We start from the raw sequence: 27,842 nt of genomic DNA on the forward strand, positions 1-27,842 counted from the left end.
CATGGAAGCGGCACTGCAGCATGTTATAGTCAGTGCACAGTGAGGGTTCAGTTTCTGCTACTCGGAATCGTTAGGAACTGCATGGATTAAAGCCCTTGTTAGGAGGGCAGAGCCACCCACGACAGGATTTGGAGGAATTCCCATCACCTCTCCCTCAGCCTCCTGTATAAAAGCAGGTTCTAAGGGAAGTAACACAGAAGCAAAACCACATTTCTGACTCTGCAAAACGAGGGTGGCTCCGAAATGAGACCTAGGCCGAGACTGCTGGGATGAAGCTGGCGTTTTTGTACCTCCCATCCACAACGGTGGCTTCCCGGGACGTTTGGGAACCTCTGCGGCGCTGGCACCGTCCCCAGGGCGCAGCCGCCGGCAGGGACACCCGGGGACCCTTCCAAAACAGCCACAAGGGGCGGCTTTAACACAACCCTCTGCGAGGCTGATCCATGCGCTGGGCAAAAATCCACAACAAAGCAACAGAACAAGCACATGAAAGTTTACAGAACTTAAATATTTATTTTTAAACCATTTAAACCCCCCCAAACATTGAAATAAGCTTCATCTATAAACAGATTTACAAGACTAACAACTACAGAAGCTAAAGGAACACTACAATTTGTTTCTGTGATGCAGTTATTTTGTAAAGCTTCAAATCAACTGTATTTACAACTTTTGCTGCTTTTACATTTATAAAAATATTTATTTAATCCATAACATTATTGTTTTCAAAAACTATTTCCAGACTTTTTTTTCTCAGATATAAATTCTAATCGAATTTCAGTTATATAGCAGATGAAAGATTTAAACAGAAACATTTTCTTTAAAATTAAAACAAGGAGTTAAAACTAATTTTTACAGTGTAGGCACCATTGAAAATAATTGTCCTTGGCATATCTAACCACCATCTCTCACAAGTGTCCTTTATATAAAAACGATGTAATGGCAACATTTGACTAAAAATGCAATATTTACTTGCACACCATTACTTTCTCAATATTTGGCAGATATATTTCAGATTCTTTAAAATGACTTTTGTGCAAAAACAAAATGTGCAGGTCTGAACCATAAAATAAACACACCCAGCCTTTATCAAAAATAAATTTACACCAACAGTTCCACAGCTAAGTACTGAAAAAACAATCAAAACTTCAGCATAATATACATACTGGGTTGAAAAAGGAAAACAAACCAAAACAAACAAAAAAAAACAGAAAAAGAAGATATTACCCATCTAGCAGTACCATAAATATATAACTGAAAGCAACTTTATAGTCTTAACTACTTTTTATGAGGAAAAAAAGAGAAAAAAATCACTCTGTACTGCACAGTACTACCTTTTCGTGAAAGAATATCTATAACTCAGTTATTTGCATATTAAACTGGTAAATACATATTTAAAATACACTTTCAGAAAATTATAAACAAATTATGCTGATGCACTGTATTTAATGTACTTAGGAACAAAAACGTGTATAAATATCTTACAGGAGAAACAACACCACCACACAGACGCTGGTGTCACGTTATACCTGCTCTGAGGTATGTATCATGCGACGCTCGGCTTCTCTGGCTCCCGTCCACCCAGGCATGGATATTCAGAGGAGAAAAATTAAATTAAATTGGACTTCAGTTTTTGTCCATTATTGCCAAAAGCCCCACCCCCTCAACTGTATTGCTTTAATTTTCCTACCATGATGAATAAGATTGAGTTACTACTTAAAACCTGCGCTAAAAGGTAATATATGTACTGTACATCAGGATACTCCTGTTGCTACATATCACCTGCAAACTAGTGACATATTGCTCTCAAATATATGTAATCATAGAGCTGCCTAAAATACTGTACCAATTTAGAATTATAGCAGATACTGTTGCAGGTTTGTTTTCCAGGGCATGATAACTCTATGCTGGTTGAAGCAGGTGCTACAGCAATACCTTTGCCACTACGTTACATGTTCTGAATACGCTTGTGAAAAAGCTGTTTTCTCTGAAGCTTGTTAGTGATTTACAAAAGTTTAACTCAGGAATACAAAAGACCTGTACATCTCTGTGCACAGGCACAAAACAGCATCAAAACATACTGTACTTGCACTTCCTATTAACTAAAGTAATGGTTATTTCTAAAAGCAAAACTGCACCTCAACATTTATCAGATTAAACAGGTGAAACTACAATATTAAAAGTTGTTCTTTACAAAATAATTTCCTGAAAATATAAAACCATGTGCACTGCCACAAAATAGTTGAGTAGGTTCTTTCAAATCCTCAATCACCATCAATATGTTGCAAAGATCCAAAAGGCACAAGGAGCTCATGAGCTAAGCACTGCCAAGCTTGAAGTAGTTTGGTGGGTTTCACTGGGTCCATACGAGACAGCAGTCAATTACGTGAAGTTTCTTAGGATGAGTCATTAACAGAAAATCTACAAACGAAAGAGAAATTTTATTACATTTTCACTTTGCAAACACCACATAACGGTCAGTGCAATGGTCAGAAAAACTGCAGATTCTCTTACTCCCTCACTTGCTACAAATACATTCGAGGTAAAATTGCAGGCTAAATTAAAAGCAGCAAACTTGTTTGTTTTAAATGCATATAGAAGTCCCTTAACTTACTTCTGAAATTTCTCCATAAGTTTCTTCACCATTTTATCTGTGATCCCTGGACATGTTGCTTCTGCCATATTGATACTTTTCTCAAGTTCCTCAATTGCTTTTTTTCTGCTAGCATCATTTGTGTCTTGCTGTTTAAGCTGAGTAATAGACCAAAACAGATAAAGTTTACAAAATGTAATCAAACAGTTTTGTCATACTTTCATAAGGCCTTTTAAATCAAAGCTTACCTCAGCAAACACAGGGGTGATTATCATTGTTAAACAACTCAGGGTTTTAACAAGCTCTTGATCCTAAAAATTAGCAAATGCAGGTTATTTTAATACATTGTTGTACAGTGTATGATTTGCACTTTTCTGTGACAATACATGACATGACTTTCAAAGTTATATGTGCTATTCTGCTCAATATCATATGAACATTTAATATTCACATCTTCATAAAGCAGATACAGACCTATTACTATAAGGTATCTTTTGCAACCGAGGCTGACATTATCACTAATATGCTCTGCCTGTTGACTTACAAAAAGCTAGTCAGTTCTTAAGAAGAAAATAATTATTAGCATTTATGAATATGCCCCTTACAATAACTACAAAACAGCACTTTAAAGAAGAACTCCTCAGATGATACATACCGTCCCATTCTGCAGCTTCTTTGCATCTGGTTTCTTTCGAACTGTAGTAAAACTCCACTCAGGATGAGAGTTATTTTCTTTGTTACTTGATTCCCTGAAGGAAAAGGATACCATCTACATAACACCAGCCACAACATAATGCGAAGCAGCATGGGCAACCCAAATACATACTAAACCTATGTGGATTAGTTCAACATACCTAAAGTAAGTGTGCCCTGAACCTAACTGAACTTAGAAGAAAAGACAAGCTTTAGAGACTGAATAAGTTAAAGTCTGATCAAAGCAAACAGATCTAGTCTACCTGGAAGGCTTTCCTTCTCCCATGGTCTCCCATTTAAAAGTTATCTGATATGCAGAAAAACAGACTTGGAGAAGGGATGCTGTTCCACAGGCACTGTGTAAGCCTCTCCACACACGTCAGCCTTGCCCTGCAGTGTTTCTAATTGAGTTGCGTTTTGGTTTAACCACTAACCTGAGACTAGGGAACACACAGTGCTTAAACAGAACTGAAACTGAGTTTGAGAAGTCTGAAGTAGTAATGGGTGCACAGCTGGATTTATGCATCAGTCTTTAGGTTCAAAAAACCGTTTCCCTTTGAAAGGTTAGTGCTGATGCAAAACATACTGATTAAGACAGTTACGTAGGAGAGGAGCGAATGAGAGACAGAAACTGCAACACCGGTAGAGATCATAAATAAATCCACACAAACCCGGACTAAACTGTGAAAACCAACTTACGAATCGGAGCCATCGGAATCGGATTCATCACTACTGTGCCCCTCTGCCTTCCACCTCTTAAACCTGTCAATGAGTTCTGTCAGATATGAAGTCTTCTTGGCATTTTTCATAATGAATTTGTGCTTCAGAAGCTCTTTTGCAGTAGGGCGCTGTAAGAAACATTTAAAATACTTAACTTTATGGTAACATGCTCCAATTTTATACATTAGCGGAGGAGATTTAGTAAGATAACTGACTCTCAGATCTTAATTTGTACTGTATTAGGAATTTAGTTCAAGCAGGAAGTCAAGGAAAGCCAGCAGTAATCCACATTTACAAGCACTCTAAAAATATGATCGAGTTGCACAGAGACTATATTGCTTATTCTTCTGCATTAGAAAGTACACACCCAGGAAGATGACTAATCAAAATTCTCCAGTGCAACATTTCCTTGTAGAGCAGAATTCAGACAGTAAAAGTTTTGCTGAAGATTGAAGATTCTCTCTCTTAGGTTCAGCCTTCCCTTTTCTTAAAGAGGCCCAAATTAGCCTGCTCCTTAGGAAGCTGCCTCTGACATCGTTTCTTTGGTCACCCTCCCCCCACTTTTATTATTTTAAACTGAAGAGAGAAGGATGGGAAGACACACATAAAAAAAGCACTTATACCACTTACAGTGGAAAGCAGTCTTAAAAATTATTTAAATGGAATCTGACACACTAGAAAGAGTAAGGAACAAAAACAACTGCCCTCAAAAGCACCTAAATAAATAAATAAATCAGAGCCCACCTACGCACACACATACACACTTGTATCTACTCACAAATGTTGGGTCCTTATTGAGGCATGCGTCGATGAATTCTTTGAAAGGTTTACTGAACTCTCCTAATAAAGTTGGCGGATTGTTTTTGGGAATGAGAAACAGGACTCTCATTGGATGCATATCCGAGTTGGGTGGCTCCCCTTTGGCTAGTTCAATGGCCGTGATGCCCAATGACCAGATGTCAGCCTGAGAAAGGGAAAAGTTAATTTTAGTAAAAAACTAAGTGCTACCGTGACAAAGCATTTACCAACTGAAAGCGTTCTAAATACACCACAAACTTAATGTTGGTATAAGTGGACGATGCACAAAGATTTTTTTTTTTTTTAATAACCCTATGTAATGTGTCTTTAGTAACTCTGGCAAATGTATACAAACAAATGCTCTACAGTGTACACAGGGAAATACTAAAACTATATTTAATCTCGCACTACTGGCTAAAACACAGGTTTTACCATAAGCCACGTTTCTCTAGCTAGAAAAAAAAAAACGGGCAATTCAAAAGAGCAGTCATTCAATCTTTTCCTTCTGATACAGGAGAGGAAGTCTAGAGGGCCAGTTTAAAGCACCTAATACCTTTAATTTTTATGACATAAATCTTGCTCTTTGAAAATGAGGAGAATAGAACAAAATTTCAGCCGCCATCTTAGCTTTAAGCAAGCTGATAAAATTCTCACCAGAAGTAATCATTGTTTGAATTTAAATGGGAAACACTGAATTGAAGTTAAAAAAAAGTCCACAGCACTTAGAGCAGCCAGTGGGTTTCCCTGAAAGAAGCATAACTTGAAAGTACCTAATTTACTAGATGAATTTTGATCTGTCTTGCACAAAACTAGTGATGTGCAATTATAGCACACAAACAATCCAGTCAGACTTTCCATTTTCCTATTTAGAACTCTGAAATCCATTTCACCACTACTCAGAGCTAGAAAGACAAAGAAGACGAAGCTACAAAGTGAAGATTTTCTATTATTACTCTTACTTTTGAGTCATAGGCCGACTGCTGAATGACTTCAGGTGCCATCCAAAACGGAGTTCCTACAAAGGTATTCCTCTTGATCTGCGTATCCGTCAGCTGCCCAGCAACTCCAAAGTCAGCAAGTTTAACATCTCCTTGTTCTGATAACAAGACATTGGCAGCTGCCGAAGGAAAATAACACAATACTTAGCTTAGAATATGGCTCCTAGGCTTTTACAACTTTAAAAAGTCATATATATACACACACATATATAATATATAAATAAAGTGTCACGCACCTTTTATATCTCTGTGAATTTTCTTCTCCGAGTGCAGGTAGTCAAGACCTTTCAAGATTTCCTTTAGCATGGTAGCAATCTGGAATTCATCAAATGGGCCAGCCCGCAGCTTTAGAGGAAAGCACATGTTAATTAAAACTTAAACTTGAAATCTAACCTAACAAACCAAACAGAATTCATAAATATGTAATATTTATGTAATAAATATTGTATGTATTGTATGGATTGTATGTATCTGAAGGATATGTAATATCCTTCCAGAACTAAGGGTTGTCTTTACATCTCCTGTATTGATAATACACTGAATATGCTTAGTATTCTTTTTCTTCTGCACACAAAAATGCACTCCCCTCTCCCTGGAATCCCTATGAAAAGTTAATGAACTTTCCAAGAAGTTCCAGTTTGCCAAAGCCTGCACACAGAATTTTGCATTTTAGATTAAGTGACTTATGAAACTCAAGTTTTCTTCAAAATCAATCTATTCACAGTGTATGTTCACAATTTAACAATCCATTATTTTTTAATGCTCCAATATATTGGATTCCACTTTTTTTTCATATACAACAGAACGCTCTACTGCAGAGCTCCTTGTATATACTAAGTGTAAAGCTAGTAAGCAGAGGAAGCTAACAAACGAAACAGACACAGCTAAGGTGGGTAATGCTGCTAACAAACAAACAAAACAAAAACACAGCAGGGAAACAGAAAGAACACCAGGGTGCTATCAAGACAACAAACAAGGTTCTGTCCTCCTAAAGGATAACTGAAACCAGGGAATACTCCTCAAAGCTGTTTTGAGTCTTCTGTGGAGCATCAGAAACAACCACCCAAAATGTTGACAAAGAGTAAGTTCTCATAGCCATGTCCCCCAAAAGACGAAGTTCCAAAGCTACAAGCTACCATATTCTTTGCACAAGGGCTATGCCTTTGCTTTGCTACAGCTGAGCCAAAGCTGTGAAATTTCACACACACAAAAGGAGTCTGAACAGATTTGTGAAGTTAAGCACATTGTTAAACCTATGCAGGCAAGAGCTCTGTTAGCAACTGTAGCATTAGGATGATTCTGTGGTACTGAAGACACTGTATTTGTACTGCAGACTCACACAAAGACCACGTTACATTATCTTACAGGAAAGGGTGAGTCTAAGCTTTACAGTTAAGGCGGAGCTGTACTGAAAGTCAGGGGAAACCACATCCACGTAGACTGGACTGCGCTTTTTTCTATTAAGTTGCATCCTTTATGAATGCCTCATTATTTTAAGTAAAAGGCACTTTCATGTTTAACTGTAAATATCTGAAAATGGAAAAGCCAACACCTTTGAGCCAGTTAAAATTAACTGTACTCTGTGAGCACACACAACATTCATTCTTGAAAGCCAGTCCCAAAGGAAACATCTGAATTTAAGCTCATGAATATGCTACTTTTTTGAGGGGGGAAGGAAGATGGCAAGAACACTACTTCTCCTCATAGTAAAAATCCCAGTTTGCTTCCCTTGGAAGGAAAATTAATGGACACAACCTAGCGCTTAGAGGACAAACAGCAGAAACAAATTAATACGAGCTCAGTGTGAGGAAAAAACACAGAGGTCCCACACCAATTTACATGTTTGGGAGCGTTACAGGGGAGTACTCCTATAACACCACCAGCCTCCAGGGACTGCATTCTCATGAAGAGATAAAAGCATGCACAATGAAGCAAGTTTTACAGCTGGTACTCGAGAGGCAAAATTCATATACTTACAAGGTCTAAAGCTGATCCTCCACCCAAATATTCCATTATTATCCATAGCTTGGTGCCCTGTAAAAAAAAGAGGCATTAGCTGTTAGAAGGCCAAGCGTGCCCCGAAAATAAACAAAACAAAAAACCCACCAATCCAACAGGTTACCAGAATACTGCTGGGAAAACACAACTGCAGAGTCCCATTAATCAATGGGTTGTCTCTAATTACTGCTTTAAAGTAAATCTTTTTTTTCTATGACTGCAGTTGCAACGAGACGTAGACAATTCCAGCTATTTGTGTTACAGAAGCATCGCCATTCTTAGTACGTGTAATAAAATTCATAGAAATTTTCAAAGTTAGAAGAATCTGCTTGCAATAAGTAAATAAAACTCAAATGAAATTTTCCTGCTACATGAGCACACACTCTCATATCCTGTTTGAGCAATGTTACTCAGCAGACCTTAAAATTCCTTAAAAAAAAAAGCAAAATACAAAACAAAAACAAGATGAAACCTGTCCTCAAAGGGAACAGAATTATAAAACAAAAATGGACGTAGGTGTTAAATGCCTCTTCATCTATAAGGTAATGGAGCATGTGCATATCTAACACACCCTCAAGCTCCAGCTTGACTTGTCCGATCAGCAAAAATTGAGAATTCACAGTCCTTGAATGTCTTCTGTCTGTCAAACACGCCTGTTACCATAGGGGCAGCTTCAATTTTGAGAAACAAGCAGCATATGACACCATCTGGGAGAAGCTGCATTACTGTATTGGGGAAAAAAACATGCAGTTTTTCTAAGCCTCCAGACCAGAGGTTCCAAATCAGCCACTAAAAGGTCAGAGATAAGCACATCACAAGTAAATAAGAAGCAAGATTTAGAGATCACATTGCAAAGTGTATATCCCTTTATTATGCTATCTGAACCTTCATTCCTACTTGGAAAAAAGGACACAGGAATGCAAAGAGCTTCTGTGCTTTCATGGTTGAGACGTCTCAGCTACAGTGCTAGAACACTAGAATTGACTAAATCTTCTAACATTGATTTCTAGATGCTGACTTTACCCTGCATCTGCAGCTAAAAATGGTGACTGATTCATATAAACAAAATCAAAAGATCTGGAAGCAATATTCCTATCTCCAAAGAGGAATCTTCTCTATTTGCTTCCCACAGACTCCTCACATTTCAGGATTAGATACCCGGATTTAAACCTATAGACTACTGCTCCATGAAGTACTCAAGAAGACATTTCCTGGGAAATAAAATCACCCCACACATCCTTGTCCGAAATGAAGATCAGTTACTGAAACCAAACTAGCACTGGCAAAGTCACATCTCCTGTTCAAGTCTCCAGCAAATAATTTACAAGTGCTGGTCCCTTGTAACGATGCACAAGCTCACGACAGAACTTTCAAGCCTGCACTATATTCCGTCTTATTCCTTTTCCCAACTTTCTGAAAGGAAACCCAACAGGCAAATAAAGGTGCAGTTTGTGAGGGCACCACATCCAATTATCTCAACAAAGTGAACTCTGTTGGATTTATACTGAATTTAAGAAACATGCCATAAATATGAGGGCCTATTCCAATATTATGAGATCAGCAGGGAAGGGCTGGCTAAATTTAGCAGGTTTTTATAAAGCTCAACTTTGTCAGCTGAGAAAACCTGCAAGAAACTCTCGTTTAAGGCAAACATTGTGGTTACCAGGCATGTTTGGAAGATCTGACTATTACTTGAAAACAGTATAGGGTGGACATGAATAAGTACTGTGTTTCTGCAATATCTCAATGTCTCAAAGAAATTGCTATTATCCAGTGTGTATTTGCTAGCATGTACAACCTTTTTTTCTAGTTATTTTAGGTGAGCTAAGTATAAATAGCGCAGAACACAACCAGTATCTTTACATGCTCTCAAATCCTTTCTGCACAAAGTGCTGTTGAACTTTGATGGAAGTTTTTGGATGCTACTATAGGAGTTATCCATATTAAAACATGGATAACAGAGTAACCTCAAACTTGTTTTAGTTACAAAAGAGCAAGCCCAGGGTGCTGTAAATAGTTAAGGGATGAAAACCAAATTTCTATCCCAAAAGCTATACGGTACAATCAGGAAAACAAATAGGATATTGTGGTCTCTAAGAGACCATCTCTCTAATGGATCAGCCTGGAAAAATACAGCCCAGGTACTTATCTAACCTCACAAATTTGCATAACCAAAATGTGCCAGAACTAGGGTAACTTTTAATACCTTTAATCTGTTTTTTTTTTTTTTTTAAATCTGATATGAGTATAAAACTGACATGTTGACAAGTCATTAAGCTTAAGGAAAAACTAATTTCACCAATTCTCATTTAAATCACACATTTAAGTCCTTTACTGCTGTAAGATAGAGTACTTGGTAAAAACTGAAAGTGACTAAAAATGATAGAGTAAAAGTTATGATAGAAGATCTGCAGTAATAGTTCAATGGAATGAACTGCAAAATACATAAAAATCAGAAGCAAATGTGGTCTCAGTCACAGTTATTTCTTTCATCCTAATGCAAAGCCATTTTCATCAGAAACTGCCCCTTTGAAGTAAAAGCCATCCAATTTTATAGATTTCACTAGCAGCATCTTGCAAATACCATTTAGAGACTAAAACCAGATCTGGATGCTCAACTAAAATGAATCAGTAAGGACTTCAGGCAGCCTGAAATGCATCTGCACCGACAGTGTGCTCTGCTCTAGCCAGGGAAATCCCTTCTTGATTTAGGCAATAGATAACTCCAAAGAATTTCTAATATCCTACTTAGAGCTTCAGAGAAAGCCAGAGATGATTAGTGTATTTTAGCAAGCTATTTCTGCTCCATAAACATGATCTGGAAGAGGGTAGACTGGTTCAGCCTTCTAACACTCTAAAAGATGCCCGCATGTTCATACCTTTCACTAGCCAAAACCCAGACACATTATTATTATTATTATTTTCCATTAAGGAGTCAGTAATCTACAACAAAGAAGGATGCAAAGAGGGGAAAAATCAAATTGATCTTTTACATTTTAAAATACCTTCTAGTTATGTTCTCTCTAGCCACCACTTTAAAAGGTATTTCTAGAAATACTCTCAGTATCTTTTACACAGAGAACTAATTAACCCCCAGCAGACCTACTTGGCTTTTTAATCTATTGCCTATTGGCTGGAATGAAACAAGATGTCTTATTTTTTAGATTGCAGTGTCACTGTAATGACTTTAGTCTTTAATTATAAAGTCACTTGCTGCACAACAGTACAAATTCCAGTGTGTGCAAGACATGTCTACACTATGTGGCACAATTCCTGAAGGAAATACTGCAGATCCGAATGCTCAACAGGCTGACAACCACTCTCAGAATAATAGCTGATAGAAAATTCAAAGCTATAGCAATTAAGTTTAAAAAAAAAAAAAAAAGTAGACCAATACAACCCTGAAAATACCTGCAATTAACTGAAATGAAGGCATCATAAAAGATTCTTTGCACATTTAACAAAGCCAATATACTCCTTCCCTCAAGTGATCCCAAGCTGCAAGGCCATGCTATTCAGGAATGAAAAAACACTCCAATAACTCAAAACTTTTTAAAAAAGGAACCAGATAACAGTCAAACTTCCACAGAAACCTTCCCACACTTCACAGAGAAGTTTTCTTCCCTAAAGAATATTTTAAGTGTGAAAAGTAAACACGGGACCAGCATTAATCTTTCAGAACTTATCAAAATAGATTAGAAAGAACTCAGTGGTGAGGAATGTAATGTGACATTAACATATTCCTATACTTGCCAGGAATTTTTTAAAATTAAAAAAAAAAAAAAAAAAAAAACAACTCACCACGAATTGAAAGCTTTACAGCAGTGATGAAATAACTACACTACATATTTAAGAAAAGAAGAAAAACAAAAAGAGTGAAAAACATACTAAAGAAGTTTTGCAGGATTGGAAAACTGCAATAACTTTTTTGTTTCAGCACATAGGTTGCTGTAATAAAAGACAATTTTCTCAACAAATTCAATCCATTGCTTATCAAGCTTTTTGAGCCTAACAAAGCAGGAATCCCCCAAAGCTGACAGCTGCAAAGTAACCTACGTTAACGTGGATACTAGCAGCAACTATGGTTAACACTTCACCATTTTAAAAACCTATCCATTAAAAATATGTAAAATTCTGCAAACTGAAAAGACCTACTTGACATTGTGGATTTCTGTAGGATATTTTTGTTTTGTTTTTAAATTGTGCCTTGGATAACATTTTACAGACTTGTTACATAACTTTGCTGATGTCAGTTTTACTGTCTCAGGTCTATTATGCTGTATAATTACAAACATAACTCTACACAATGCAGGGTATCTTTCTATATCAGAGAAAGGTTTCTGTTACTCTAGCTGTAAACACATTTTTTTCTAACCTGGAAGGTTCACAAGATTAGACTGGGTACCTTAGGGAAGAAAGAGATGAGAAAAAGACTCCAGAAGCAAGGACAAGAACAATTCTCATACAACTCTGTGCATTCTGCAGCCATTTTGTGCTATTTCCAGCCTCGAGGATCATGCAGCAAAAGCAGCAAATCAAAGCGGGGAAAATAAACAAGTAAATCACTGCTCAAAGGAAGAAGAAAAAAACCCTACTAAAAAAGTCAAGTTGGCATGATAGCATTTCCTCAATTTTAGATTTTTTTTTCTTGACAGCATTCAGAATAATTGGGTAACATCCCGATAGCAAGTTTTAAGAAATATTATAAATTACCTTTAAATATGATCCATAGTATTTTGTTACATACGGACTATCACACTGACTTAAAACATTATTTCTTGCTGTATATCTTCTATTTCATCTTCTGCTTCTTCAAGGTCTATGATTTTTATAGCAACCACTTTGCTGTGTCCGATTATCGATTCCTTTAAAGACTTCACCAAATGAGCCTTTCCCAATGCGCTCCAGTTTTGTGAATAGTTCTTCTGGGTCTGCTCTATGATTCTAGAAAAAAAGGGGAAAAAGCACATAAGTTACTTACTTATTTCCAGATTATTATCCAAATTATTAGTTCTCACTGCTTCCCCAGAAGCAGATCATCCAGATTTACCATCATCATTAGAAGGCTTTTATCAGATAAGGTTATTTCCTGTACACTAAGTTCTACCCAGCTATTAGTTACAGAACGTATATTATGCAATGATGTGAAGGGTAAATCAGTCTTACCACAGACAGAAAGTCAGGTATAAACCTCATTTAATTCCCCTATAAAACAGCCCTCTGAAAGGAAAGACTTGGACTACTCTTGATACTGATCCTACCATGTAGTAATTCAGCTGGCTGGGGAATGCACTCACTGGCACAAAAGCACCATCATCATTAAGCATTTGCATCATTAAGGCAAGAAAAAAGTCTGGGCTTCCTACCTGGCCCAGAGCCTTGGGCAGAAAAAAAAAGCATCAGATCAAGATATACAGCACAGAGCTAGTTATGAGGAGGCTGCACTACCCCTGTGCACTGGCAGCCTCCAACCAAGTACACCGAGCCCCTGATAAGATCAGGCATGTTCAGAACAACGCGAGGAGCCAAGTGAAAGTAGAGCAAAAGGGCCTGGGAGATGTTCAAAGAAGGAATCAGAGAGCTGGAGCACAGTAATAACACAGGAGCACTGGCCAGAATTGGCTGGTACCACCTAAGCACGCCTTAGAAGTGGGAGTAGAGCACTGCCGAGAACACCTCCCATTAAGGCCTTGCAGGATGAATTACTATGCAAAGGTTTTAAATTTCTCAGCTGCATCCATTTGTCAGGGAAAAAAAAAGAAAAAAAAAGGAAAGAAAAGAAAAAAGAAAAAACAGCAAACAAATTCTCATTTACCCTTCAAGCTAAAGCATGCCATGCGGCTGCTAGGAACGCTCCACATCCAAAAATCATAATATTGGATGGATAAGGATGACCTGATCCAGAGTTTAAGTACACAAAACTTCTCAGCACGGTAAGGTTTGCAAAAAGCTGTTTTTGCGAAGCCAGACAGATGTGCCAATAAAAAGGCCTACCCTTTGCAGAACAAAACGAGGCACATTATCATCTTCTGAAGAACACAACAGCATTTTGAGATGACCCCAAATGCTTTGCTACTGAGTTGTTAATTTGCTACTGTTCCAAGCCAGACAACCCAATACACAACTTAGAACAAGACACATCTCCCCAGTCCCCAAACCACCCTGATTTAAAAGCAGTATTTGAAAACACACACGCAAGTGCTTGGTGATTCTTTTTTTCTCCTGTCCTAAAACTTGACACTCCTTGCTCTGAATAAACATATATATAAAAGAAGATGAATATATATTAAAGAAGATAAAATAATGCCAGTCTGAGAGGAAAGCAGCATCCAGCTCAAAGAACATCTTGCATAAGTGTGAACCTCTAGAAATAATGACAAGCAAAATGCCCACGTGTTGTATCAAAAAAAAAAAATTAAAGATTTCTAAATTATAAAAGACCTTCACGCTCTTGCAAACGGATAAGAAATCTTCATCTTAAAAAAAAAAAAAAAAAAAAGTTCCTTATTACTTCAGTCCTTTCAAAAAGGGAAGATCCCACTCCCTTCTTTGCCCCTTATTATCACTCCCTCCTTCACATTAGGACAAGCATTTATTTAACAATATGGTGAAATGAATCAGGGACAGATTTAGCTAAGAGTTAACCACATGATTTGTCAGGTTTATTTTCAACTGGAGCAGTTCATTGCTCAGACTGTAACTTATGCTAGTACAAGAGGAGCAAGCATGAAGCACTAAGATTCATGTTGATACGAAAGGACAATGCAGTTAGTTTTAGAAATATACAAAAATGAGGAAGTTATGGCACAAAATAGCACCGAGTTCTTTGTAAGCAAAGCATAAAAATCACCCATGCAAATCCCTTCAGAAAAATACTTGAGCCCCCTTCCTCCCTAACCCCCCAGAAAAAAAATTTCATCTCTTAACGGATGCATCCATGATCCACAGAAAGGCTTGAAAGTCAAACAAATATCAAAACAAGACACCCTAGAGTTCAAAAAGGATTAGCAAACCTTCCTCATTACCCTAAAATACTCTTATTCATAAATACAAGTTTCATCCTCACAGACTTAGAGCAACTGATTTCCCATCAAGTTAAACTAATAGCTCCTCTTGGATATGAGGTGAAACCTCTCAAATACTTCTAGATGCATCAAGACAGCATGCTAGTAACGGATGCAGTAAGCTGCACCAAATCTTGTAATCATCTGAGGAGCTCAATGAGAATTTTTTCCAGTTTTTCCTGGGCAGAAATCTCCAATCTGAACTCCCTCTTGGCTCCTCTGTGGAAGGGCACATCATTCCATCCTCCACAATTACTTGGTGGTCATCAACAAAAAGTACCAGGCCTCTCTAGCAACCCCTGGTGAATCAGAAGGGCTTTCAAGGTCATCTCCACTTCCTGCAATTCCTAGTGCCATCATGTGCGAGTGCTGGAGCAGAGGGCAGAGCGGGCAGGACTCCTGTGACACTCCCCAATGTCACGGGATTTGAACACGGAGTGTTCAAGGGAGGGAGAGGTGGCACAGGGCAGCGTCGCATGGGAACGATGCTCTATCACTAGAGAATTCTCCAGCCTCTCTATGCTGAGAAGATCCTTTTGCAGCAAAGGAAGTCAGCTTTCCACCTGCCGTTATTCCAAAAGCTGACAGGCAACTGTAGAGCAGCCTGAAAATGAGGACAAATATTTCTGACCAACTGTGGCCAATACTGGGACAATTTATTTTGGAAAGGTTTCAGAACAAGAACACTTACATTACACTGAGATAGATCATTAGAACAATGACTGTATTCTAAAACAGATTTGCTCTTACATACCTTATTTGTCTTTCAGGTTATTGTTTTACAGTTATTTTCTTAAAGAACATCTGATCTAAAATATTTTTTTCTAAACAAAAGCAGATTTATAGAGTGCAGCTATGCATATTCTCTTGGAATACCCAAATATTTTTTATATTACAGTGTATATATCTACATATAACCAAAAAAAATTATACACCAACAAATTTTCACAGCATTGCTGCCAGTTAAATTTTAGTACGGTGCAAATTATAATCTAAGACTATTAACAGTCTTGGGCAAAAATGCCAATTGTTGCCACGTGCTCTTTCACAAATTTTGCAAGGAATGGGAGAATGACTGAAAGTTGCCTGCGTGAGAAATGGTTAAAAATAAATAATTCAGCTTCCATGGAGTGTCCCTTCTGTTGGAAAGCAGCTGGCAGCACTAGGGCAGGCAGAACGTGTGAACTCCAACACCTCTGAGAAGGCATCCTCTGTAAAGTGGACGCAGTGGGAGGAGAGCCCATTGCTCCTGCACCCCCAAAGCTCCACAGATGAGAACCCCAGCAGTGGGTACGACAGGCAGGGCCCTAAACACGTCAGCTTGAAGCTGGCTGCAGAGAAACACTGTGAGCACAGGCAGGGCAGCACCAGCCTCTGTGCAGCCCACGGAGCCCATCACTCCAGCCTCCCCTCTCCTCTGCAACCCAGCCACGTGCTGAACAGCAAGGACAGGGGGACAGGCTCATAGCACACACTGGGAGGGACCTCAGAAGGTCACCTAGTCCAGCCTCCTGCTCAGAGTCCCCAGATAAAAACCTCTGCAGCAAAACCACTTTTGCCAGAATACCTGCGTTAGTACAAGCCGGCTGCCAGAACACCTTAGTCATGAGCATTTTCTCTCCATTTTGATAAAAATAGCTATGCAGCAATGCTCTGGCTATATTCAGCTATGAGACTGCCCAGTTGGCTCACCTTCCTATCCCTGACCCCTTTCTTTTACCTGTTTTCCAAGTTCTGCATTTTTCCTTTGAAATTAAATTAAAGCACATTTCGTATCTAACTTCCAAGATTATGAAGATATCTAATGACGTGCACCGAATTACAAGAAACAATTTAGTAATTTTAAACCGTATTTTAATAAACACTCAATACACACAAATAATAGACAGAAGATAATCTCAGCATAACATCTTGATTAATGTGCATTTTAGATAGATGTGAATGCTTCAGGATCTGCCAGAGCAGGACAGCTCCCAAGCTATCATTGCTTACAGAACTGGATCTTCTTCTAAGAAGGTTCATTAATGAATTTCATTAAAGGGTGCTGCATATAAATGGATGAAAAACAGAAGCTTCAAAGTATCTGAGACAGAGACCAAGTTAATACCCTGTATCTAATGAAACAAAACCCAGGATCTTCTTGGTTCCCTAAGGCAAATAATTTAACAGTCTCATGGGACTCCTTTTAAGTAGTCTGTGAATGGGAGGACATTTATTCTGTTGTTCTAACAATATTTCTAAAGCCTGTCCCAGAAATGCTGTTAAATTATCTGGATTTTCAAGTGTCTCCCGGGCTTTATTTGAAAGAACAGATCCCTTAAAATTGTGGGAGAGGATATTACAGAATAGCTCACCTATGTTCAGAGGCATTACCCAAATGCACAGTTTAAAAAAAAAAAGTGCATTTATAAAAGATATAAAAGACTTCTAAAGATTTTGGTTAAGAAGAGACAGGAGTATCTACTCACCTATGTTTTTCAAATATCTTCAAAAACAGCACCCTAAGATATACTGGTATCTTTGGAAGCCATCAGAAATATTTGTGTATTTTAAAGACACTTACACAAGCAGTTACTCACTAAAATAAAAACCTGATCATTACAGAAAGAGAGAAGCCAAATGTGGACTTTAAGGAAAAGAGCTACCTTACAGAAACATCAAGGAAAGGAAGGAGATTATCATGAACTTAACCATTTTCTTAAGTCCTATCATCCAAATTATGGTTGACAGCAAAATTTGGAAGTGAATATTAGACCTAATATACAAGATATCGTGTGTTGTCCTCATAACAAACACTTTGGTTCAAGAAAGAGACATCTGAAATTCAGTAAAAGAAAACAGACTAAAAGTTAACCAAGACAATTCTCAACATTTACCTGACTTGTAACGAAATACTGTGCCTGGGTTGAGCGCACATGAAAATTCTATTACAAGTAAATCGACCCATTCATGAACATTTATCTATTCTTAGACAACATATTACCTCTATATTTCACTTCTGTTCAAATCCAAAGAAAAACGAAATTAGAAGGAAATAAGATTGGCAAGACTGGTAAGGGTATGAAATGTCTTAGCGAAATGTCTTAATCAACAGATATGGTAAAAGAATCTTGGTCAGGTTTCTTTCCATACATTACATGCATATATTTCCACATATTATAATTGCATATGATATAATTATTACCATGTATATTATATATACTCCCATACATTATCTGCATATGAAATATATTTTACTTCTTTAAGATAAAGAAACCACACAAGGATTGATTTTTTTTAATTCCAGATTGATTTCCCCTCTATCTACCCCAAAATAATTTTAAAAACATATTACGACCCATTAAAGCTAGACATACAAACAGTGCCACAGGCTTCTGTAAGTATGATTTAAATAGTTTGAGGTCAGTGAATGCACAGGTGTAAATCCATTATCACTTATAAAAAAGTCAGAAAAATTAACTTGAAAAATTAACTTGTGCTCCACTCAAAACAGTGGAGCACATCAGCCCTCCAATGCAGTCCTTTTCAAGATGCAAGGAAAGTGTTTTAATATATTTATTAGAACTGTGTAATACTGAAGACGAGAATGATTCTAACAACCAAACAATATAGTTTCATAAAACACCAAACCTTTGCAATATTAAGTTTTTCTGCATAAAAGGGAGCAAAAATTAGGTTTGAGATCTGCTCTCCTTATATGGGACCTGATCTATGTTACACAGTTGAGGAAGTGCCTCCCTTCTCTGAGAGGGCCAAACCTTGCCGACAATTTTAGTGAGAACCTGAAGAACTTTATAAAGTAAAGCAACCAACCACAAAAAGCAAATGACAAAATAAAATAATAAAAAATAAAGAAAAAGAACCATAGCTTTGTTTCTACCTAGTCAGCTACTAATTATAGAGGCCAGCTGCTTGAAAATTCTTACTACTATCAATATTTTAAAATCCACTTTCCTTAAAAACCTGAGAACAGGCAAGAATGTGCATTCTCAACTGTATTCTCAAAACATTTCTGAGCTGTGGCAGATGCATGCTGTCAACTGCATATTGTGCTGAAAATGGAAACAACCAAGCTCACTTCCTCTATTTTCAGCTATTCTTTCACTTTTGTAACAAAGAGGCTTAGGGGACAGCGTAAATAAGTGAAAAGCAAAATAAACATATCTTCCAAAGGTTAGTCCTTACACTTGCACTGGCAAATAACAAACAAAAATAACTCCCATTTAACTTCCATCCTGTAGCCATGCCTTTAATCTCACCCATCCAGCGCCTTAAAAATAAATAAAAGAATAAATAAAAATAATAAAAAAAACATTAACACACACTCACTCTACCGCATACACCTGCATAATCTTCAGTTTGTTCCTATCTGAGGAGTCTGGCCTCCAAAAGAACTAAGAAAGGTGGACTGAAGGGTACAAATCATGCATCTTTACCGCATTTTTATCAAAATGCAAGAGACTGGAAACCGTTCAGCTAAGATGATGTCCCTTGACAAAGAAAGAAGTCAGGTCTGGAATTCAATTACATATTTCTATATTGTAAAGTGCTTAAACCTTTATTACAAAGTCCAACAAACTTATCTTTCAAAAGAAACTGCCTCTCTTTAGCTGTGAATGAGTCAAATGAGCGTTGACTAGATAATAAACCCACCTCAATGACCTGCCTCTACATCTGAATTAGAAGATAAAGGACCACTGCAATTTCACCGTGCTGAAGATTTATAATCTCTCCATTTTATGGACTGCTTCAAAAACAAGCAAACAAAAAAGCCACTCTTTTGGAGAGTCTTTTTGGAGATTATAAAAGCCACTTCTAATAGGAATACAGAAAAATAACCATTTATGGGCTACGAGCTATTTCAGCAGTATGCCTTTCCCTTCAGCCACCTTATCAGTACGCAAGCAAACTTTTTTTTAATTCTCACCACACCCATTTAGAGAAACAACTACATCAAACCCCTGCCAGCAATAAACTAAATCATCAAGGCATTTGTGCCATTTTTCTGAATCCTTAGAGGTCTAGTATCTACACTAAATGGCAACTGTTTTACAGACAAACTCACTGTTCAGACACTATGCTGGCATTCTTTTCTGTGCAAGTTAGAAACTGATAAAACAGATTTTCCTACTGTAAATAAGATTAAACTGGTACTATAATCCAGGTATAATAAAAGTAACAAAATCAACTTTCTAGTTTGCCAGTTCATGAACTAGAAAGCAACAACAAAACCTCAAGCTTAACACTCATTTAAATACATCTTTTTAAATCTCTTCACTGAAGTAGTCATTACTTATTTTCAGGCTAAACAAAATTAAAACATGCCAGGAAAACACTGGCTGAAAAATAACAGCCCCAAAACATGATACAGGATAAAGAGCAGATTATAGCTTTACTAAAAGAAACTATCCCAGTCACTGCCTACGATGAAACTCAAACGGGAACCCACAGCTAGAGGGTATTAGACCATTCCTTTAGTAAGGACCATTTCGAGATGGAGTTAAAACACACCAGCCTGCTCAGAGCCTAGATTCCTATCCTTTCCCTGAGGCTAAAGACCACCCGCCTCAAAAGGACAGTGTGCTTGGGCTGGATCTTCTTGGTCATAGGGATCACGCTAAACTGGAAGCTACAACACACACGGGAAAACATGAACCTCATGGAAATACAACTCTCCATGAACTGTGAAGAAAGCAAGACACTAATCCTGCTGACAACTTGCCCTTTTCAGGAAACTACCTTTTCCATTACTTAGCAGCTCATTAGCTCCTTTAAAGCATTAAAAATGAATCCCATTACATAAAAGGAAGGGGAGAAGAGAAACATCCTAAAAGCAAACAAACAATAACAAACAAACTCAGGTTCTTTAGGCCAGAATAAAGCTGGGAGTGTTCTTGCTGTGGCTGCAGGGTGACACCTTCCTAAGTGAGATCAGCGGTTGTGATCTTCCTGCCGGCTGTCCTCCCATCCTCTACTGTAAGTCAGGTCTGTCCTGTCCTGCGCAGCCAACCCTGCAGTTGGGAGGCTCATTTTTCCCTCTTTAGATTTCTTCATGCACTTGTAGACTGACTTACAGCAGTAGGAATTCAGAATCTTGCTGGTTCAGAGTTTTATGTTTAGACACTTCATGATAACAAGGGTGCACAGTGTTTTGACCGTTCTGCGTTCAGCTGCCCCCCAGCACAGAGGCCTGCACTGAACTCAACTACCTGCTGGCCTGTGGGCCCCTCCAACACCCACCAACCAGGGCTGAATACACAGGACACACAGCAGTACTCAGCAGAAAGGAAAGCCTGCAAAAGACAAGGAAATAAGCCCAAATGTTCTTCAGGATCTAACAGATGGTTCTTGAATCCTGGTTCATAACCAACAACGCCTAGACCTGGGCTCTCAGACTCCCCCCTCCTGCAGTTAAAGTGGGAAACATACAGAGAACTAGTGTTTCTCATTCCTTCTCCTGGCACGCACAGAATTCCTGCAGATCCAAGGTAAATCACGCCATGAAGCTTTTCCAGGTATGCCTCCTCAATCCAGACCTTTCAGATCTAGCACTTGGCAAGACAAACTTGGCTTCATGCTTCTAAGAGTCAGCTATGAAGTTCTTCAAAGCTTTTTTCATTAAGAGACATAAGCTGAAGCCACACTTTTCTAAACTACAGAGATAATTAGTTTACAACATAGCATATCTCTGCAAAACTACATGCACAAGATAGAAGAGAGAATGAGACCAACAAGCCACTTATATCTCGTCAGTCCCTCTATTAATAGTTTCTCTGATAGAGTTCTTTTCGCCCCATTTATTTAGGCAGCAATCCCTCTGACAGAACAAATTCTCGTGAATCTCACGTAGATGGACACACTTATCATGAGATTAAAGCCTTTCCTGCACAGCTGAAGAGTGTGCTTGCTGATCCTTGGGGAATCAGCAGAATAGACTTGCTCTTAATAAAAAACTACCCCAGAAACTGCCCACAGAAGTTTCAACATAGAGAACAACCAGCAGACCTGTAATTGCAAGTTAAAAACATCTAAATACCCAGCAAGGCAGTATTTGAAGGATATTCTGATTTTCAATGATTAGAAGTTAGGAAGAAATATTAAAATTTGGAACAGTGGCTTCTTTCATGATACTATTTATTTTTGCAGAGGCAGCATACATATTGCTGCTAAATACAGACCTCCAAAAAGATTCCATACAGAAGAGCTTCAAAACCAACCTTGTACTATTACCCCCTACACACCTCCAAAAAGCATTCCTGAACTCTGCAAAAGTCTGTCAATTATTAAGTTCAGTCCTTAATGAGAACAAATGAAGAAGAAAAAAATCTCTTATCACTTCATGGCTGGTGACTTTTTTAATCTCAAGGTTATCACTGAAGAGCAAAAGGGTAGCGCTCTTATTAACAGTTTGAGAATTCATCCTTTCACTTTGAGAGGGTTGAAAAAATGCATTTGCAGGACATGGAAAACAATGAAAACTCAGGGTAATATGCTTGGCTATCCTTACTGAGATGCTCCAGGGATCTCACATGACCAGTATGCCTGCAGACATATTCAGTCATTTTTTCTTCATGGAGTGCCACGAAGTTTCTACAAATAAAGAACAAATCCTTCCCCCAAAAGAAATAAAAAATGGAAAAAAAGAAAAAAAGACAGACCTTTCATCAGGGCCCATAAAACATGAGAGTCAGGCGCTGGAGTTTGAGGAGAAAAAAAAAAGTTTTTCAATGCTAAATTCAACAGAATAACCACTGTAGACCAAATTAAATGTGATATAGTCATAAAAGTAGAAAATCTGGTTCCAGATGTAATGTTTTCATGTTTTCTAGGGAAATTATGCCCTGCCCAAAACTGATACAATATGATGGTGCAGAACAGTACAGGAATTAAGGTGAAAAGAGATGAGTTTGTTTTTATGTACTCTCTGCAGCTTCAGCAGATTTGCCTCTGAATTCCAGGTCAGCACACTTAACAAGTATATAAAGCTATAAAATCTGAAGAAAAAAATGCTAGGAAAACACTGCTATGGATTTTTTCTTGTCTCAGCCTGATGATGAAAGTGTCTGTTGAATTGCAATGGGTTACAGCGATACAGTTCCAGCATAAGAGACACTTTCCAGGGCACTCTCTATCCTCCTGCTTTGGTAACAGTGGGACAGCACGAGCCTGATGGAGCCCTAGTTTTCTTTGTCATTGGAACAACTTATCACAATGCACAAGACGGAAGAGACAAGTTCAGCTATGGCCTGAGCTGAGTTAGCAGCCTCCTGTTTGATTCGATACAGCCTGTACGTCACGCACAACCGGAGAGGGGCAACTGAAATGTGGAATTCCACAAATACTTTAGTGCGATTCTGCTTCAAATAGCAGAGAGATGTGTTGTGTACAGGTCTTAAAATACTATGCTCCTACAGTCTGCCTGCAGTGTAGCTCAAAGTACAAATTAAGGGACTGAAATTAGATGAAGTATTCACCACCAAACACTGGAGTCCATTCTAGACCACTCACAAGAAGTCTCAGTTGCTTCAAGTAAGTTGCATTTCTAAATAATGAAAATATAAAGCCCTTTCAGGCTCACTGCAGAACCATCTGGATGCAGCTCAGTTCTAAGGAGAATACATTAACAGATCCTTGAATAGATCTTTCTTCAAAGTTTTATGTTCTTCTAATGCCTCCTCTTTAAACATTTAAAGTGCTTGACAAGAACAGACTGCTTGCTCTTAATCGGAAGTCATATTCCTGCAACTACAGTGCAATCTGACCCTTCCAGACCAGCTTTAGGCACTATGCATAAAACCCCATTTGCGCAGATACACCGGCAAAAGAGGAAAACTGGTTTTTTGTCTATTACTGATTGGCTTTCAAGTATCAAAACCATCCTCCATGTTAGACTGCATCCCATTTATTTCTGAGCTGAAGTCTATCATAACCAAAAATTAAAATTTTCTTCCACCTTTCCATACACATCCATAACTGATATGCCTCTGAGCATCCCTCAGCATGAGGATCTCCAGCAGCCAGCTCAGGTTCTTCAATCAGCAGCCCTCTAAAGCCACCCTGTTAACCGGCAGCACGGAGGGCAAAGCTCACCGTTCCATCCAAGTGTGCATTTAATCAAGCAGTCCTTAAATTGTGAATCACGGTGGTGACAGGTCACATGTTTCTAGTTGCTCTAGAGGAAGTTGTGCTCTTCATTACAAGACAGCCTGAATGCCAATAAAAGCAGATGGAGATCAGGTCTAAACAACCTTGCTGGCTGCACTTGAGACGATTGCCATACAAGATCATGAGATATCAACAAAGCCACGAGAAAAAGAAAATGTTTAGATGAGCAGGACAGCAGAGATGCACAGAGAAAGAAAGCCCCAGACGAGGTTCCAAAGACATGCAGATCGACAGGAAGAGACACATAAGACAAAAAAAAAAAAAAAGGCATTTCTATCAACTAAATGGATATTTCACAGATTTAGATTTTGTACAATAAATCAAAATGAGAAAAGTTTACATATAAGAACTCTACCAGATACAAATATTTTTCCTGAGTGATGTTCTATTGCTGAGTTTAAGGACTTGTTCAGAACCTCGGGATGCTGATAGACAGCCAGATTTCCTCACTTTCCACCCTAGAAAGGTTAATTGTTGCTTATCTATAAGCTTATAAATAAGAGCAGCTGGAAAACCCAGTTTTAGGAAGTCTCAGCTATGTATATAGGCTGCCAATAACACAAGAACATGCATCAATCTGAAATGACTGCCATACCAACTACTTTAAACTTTCTCATCATTTGGGAAAGTGAGAAACAGTATCGTAGGATTCCTAAGAAAATGTCCAACACCTTCTCTTCAGCTCTGGCAATACCTCTATTTTCAGCAGTCTCTTGACTAGTGAAAGATAATGGGAGACTAATCCCTTTCTTGTAAGCCATATCCGGAAACTCTTCATATCAGTTAAACTGGATTCCTTCAAGATGATGCCAGTGGACCAGTTTCTCGTTGTGGTATCTCAAAACATCCCAAGCTAAGAACTATTTTAAATATTGTTATCCCATTAGGAAAAGGAAAAAAGTCACAATAATAGCACACACACACACAAAAAAAAAAATACTCCAAGCAGACCCTGAAACTTATAGTAAACTATGCTTCATACAACCAGAACACCTTAGTTGTACTCAGTCTATCGACATTTTGTTTTCCCTTCTAACCTTAGATTCTACACAAAAATGCCGCAATTTGGGGTATAATATTCAGCTTCAGAGCACTTTATTAATAGAGTCACCAAGTACTTTGATTTCACTGAATAGGCTAAGTTTCACAGCTGGGTAAGTTACTACCATATAATTACAATAAACAGAACTTTTCCACCAAAAAAGTAAGAAAAATATGTTTAGGAAGTCAATTGCAGAGGCACAAAAAATGTAAGGAATAAAATATGGTTTTGTTAGGGACACAACACAGGTTAAATACAACACAGCCACTATGCAAACAGCTGATTCTGTAAGTACTAAAAGGGCACCAGGTAACACTACCCCTATTGACAGGGTACTGAGAGTCACTGCCCGAGTTCACCAAAATGACTCTCTGTGACCTTCCATTGTTTTCCTTGTTTGGATTTCTGTTTTTTTAAGGGAATCCGATTCTTCATTAGATGAAAGGTCTTAAAATAGTCAAAAGAGCTTCTGTAATACTCCAGTGACAAACTGGCAAAGTTTTCCTTTTGCACTGGATATGGAAATTACATAATAAGTTGCTTATTGTGTTTTTTTGTTTTTGTATAGTGAAAAAAAAATAGAGGACTACAGTATAACTGGAAACCTCAAACCTGGAACACATTCTCTGGCAAATTCCATTTCCAACTGTTACCTTCAATAAAATGCTTCTCTCAACACAGGCTACAAGAGAAGGAGTTTGAGACTACAGGCACTTTCCCAGAGCACTAGTTTTAACATAACTATTAGATCTTCTTCCATCACACAAGAACCTGTTTATTTCTTCTCCAAATAATCACCATGCATTTATTTTAACACTGAGCATAAGCAGGGACACTTTTTATAAATCACTCACACCATCCTGGCTGAGTAGTTCAAATAGGTTAAAAACAGAAAAAGTAACTCCTTCACTTCAGACTAACAGACTCTTCCAGAATATATGTATTTTAAGCTGTATTATGGCTTTTCTTATAAAGCTAGCAGAATAATTTTGCGCTAAATTCAAAATCTTCATATTATAATACATTTCAAGACTTCCGTATTAGCCTTCATTAAAAAAAAAAAAAAGAAAGTTACCAAGGGAAAACAGATCTTAATTCTATGCAGCTGTACATATGTAACAGTTAAAATACTTTAAACCTACAAACATTTCTTAAGAGGTCTGGGTTAAACTAACAACAACACTAGTGGAACTAACTGTGTCATTATATAAAGTTTATTGGTTTAACAATGGAAAGCAACACTTTAAATAATTTCAAGGTCTTCTGTGATAACAGGGCAGCTAAGAAAACAGGACAGCACTACATTAAGAAGATAGGAAAATAAGGAATTGATCAACTTCAGTTTTGAAAAAGGAGTTTCCCAAATAAGGGAACACCTTTATATATATATATATACATATATATATACACATACACACACACATATATATACACACACATACACATACACACACACAAACAAAAGAGGCTCAGCAAAACTTCTGCCTCCTTATCAGGAATATATCAATTTATATATCTATTCCACACTTCCTGGAACAGATGAAGGTATTTGACCATAAGCAATTTCACCCTTCTGTTCCGAAACCTTCCTGAACTGTCACCTGTACCCATCTCCCCTATACAGAAATCTATCATAAAGCCTTCTATGTTACCAGAACTAGAAAAAATAAAATAAAATAAACTCAGATATATAGTCACAACTATCCCATGAGTGAACAAAAAGCTGAAAACACTGAGCAGGTCACCTATCTGCCAAACAAAAAGATTATCAGCACTGAAATGAGCTTGGTCCTTAGCTCTTTCAGGTTCAGTAAGGATCTCACACCTAACTTAGGCTGGATTCAGAGGAATGGGAGGTGAAGAGTCATATTCCAACTTCCATTAAAATGATTTTTTTTCCTAAAAATATGAGTTATATAATGGTTTTGGTTTTTGTTTTCTAAAGAAAGGAACGCAAACAGCACCGGCTGAACCGCCGTGGTCGCCCTGCCAGCCCCGGCCGAGGCGGGGGCCGTCGCCGGGCAATGGAGGCTGCCGGGCCGGGCCCGCGGGCCTCACCTGGCGCCTCCCGGGGCCGGGCTGAGCCCCGCGCGAGGCCGCCGGGCCGCGCCGGGAGCCGGGGAGGCTCCCACGGGCTGCAGGAGGCGGCTGCGAACAAAGCGGGAAAGGAGCGAGCGCGGCCGGGCGGCCCCGCGGCGGCGCCTCCGCAGCGAGGCCCTGCGGGGCCCCGCGCGCCGGGGGAGGCCTCTCCGCCGGGCCGGGCCGCGCCACCCCCCGCAGCGGCCTCGGCGCCGCTTCCGGAGCCGCTCCAGGGCCCGGCGCCTCCATTTTGGGCCCGCGGCGGCGCGGGGCTCGGCTCACCTGCATGCCGGGCACTTGCACCGCCACCGGCGAGTGGGCCATGGCGCGCTGCGGCGGCCGGGCGCCGCCCGCTGCTCCCCTCTCGCGGCCTCGCGGCTCCTCCTCGGCTCGGCGGTGACAAACAGCGGCGGGGCCTGGAAGGACAAAGCGGCGGGGAGGCGGCTTCAGCGCGGGCCGCGCTGCCTCCTTCCCTCCCCGCGCGGCCCGCCCTGCCCGGGAGCCGCCCGCCCGGCTCACCTCGCGGGGCCGGGGCCGGGCTGCGCGACGCGGGCGGGGACGGGGGCGGCTAGCGCGGCGCTGCCAGGCCCGCCGGCCTCCGAGCAGCGGCCCTGCCCATGCCCCGCTCCCCGGGCGCGGCGCGGGGTCCCCCCGCAGAGGCGCGCGGGGCTGGCGGCTCTCGGCGCGGCGCTCAG

The 27,842-nt window shown here is 39.2% G+C and overlaps 1 protein-coding gene across 3 annotated transcripts; it reads right to left on the bottom strand.

Moving 5' to 3' along the window:
* Nucleotides 1–1,751: 1,751 nt before the first annotated feature.
* On the bottom strand, nt 1,752–27,842 carry STK26 (serine/threonine kinase 26). Of its 3 annotated transcripts, XM_088538489.1 has the most exons (12): nt 27,667–27,842; nt 27,430–27,563; nt 12,511–12,741; nt 7,777–7,833; nt 6,036–6,144; nt 5,761–5,918; nt 4,782–4,967; nt 3,983–4,131; nt 3,246–3,339; nt 2,839–2,901; nt 2,612–2,748; nt 1,752–2,418 (listed from the first exon to the last, which is right to left on the bottom strand). In XM_088538489.1, exons 4-12 carry the CDS (start codon nt 7,810–7,812, stop codon nt 2,394–2,396), a joined length of 957 nt encoding a protein of 318 aa, XP_088394615.1. In that variant the 5' UTR covers nt 7,813–7,833; nt 12,511–12,741; nt 27,430–27,563; nt 27,667–27,842; the 3' UTR covers nt 1,752–2,393. The 3 variants fall into 3 exon arrangements, with proteins under 3 accessions (XP_088394615.1, XP_088394616.1, XP_088394617.1); XM_088538490.1 differs by lacking the exon at nt 27,667–27,842 and having other exon boundaries at nt 27,430–27,581; XM_088538491.1 differs by lacking the exons at nt 12,511–12,741; nt 27,430–27,563; nt 27,667–27,842 and having other exon boundaries at nt 7,777–7,839.

The sequence above is a fragment of the Tinamus guttatus genome, unplaced genomic scaffold (assembly GCF_059628265.1).
Source record: "Tinamus guttatus ecotype Peru unplaced genomic scaffold, ASM5962826v1 Tinamus_guttatus_pri_ptg001087l, whole genome shotgun sequence".
Taxonomy (NCBI): Eukaryota; Metazoa; Chordata; class Aves; order Tinamiformes; family Tinamidae; genus Tinamus; species Tinamus guttatus.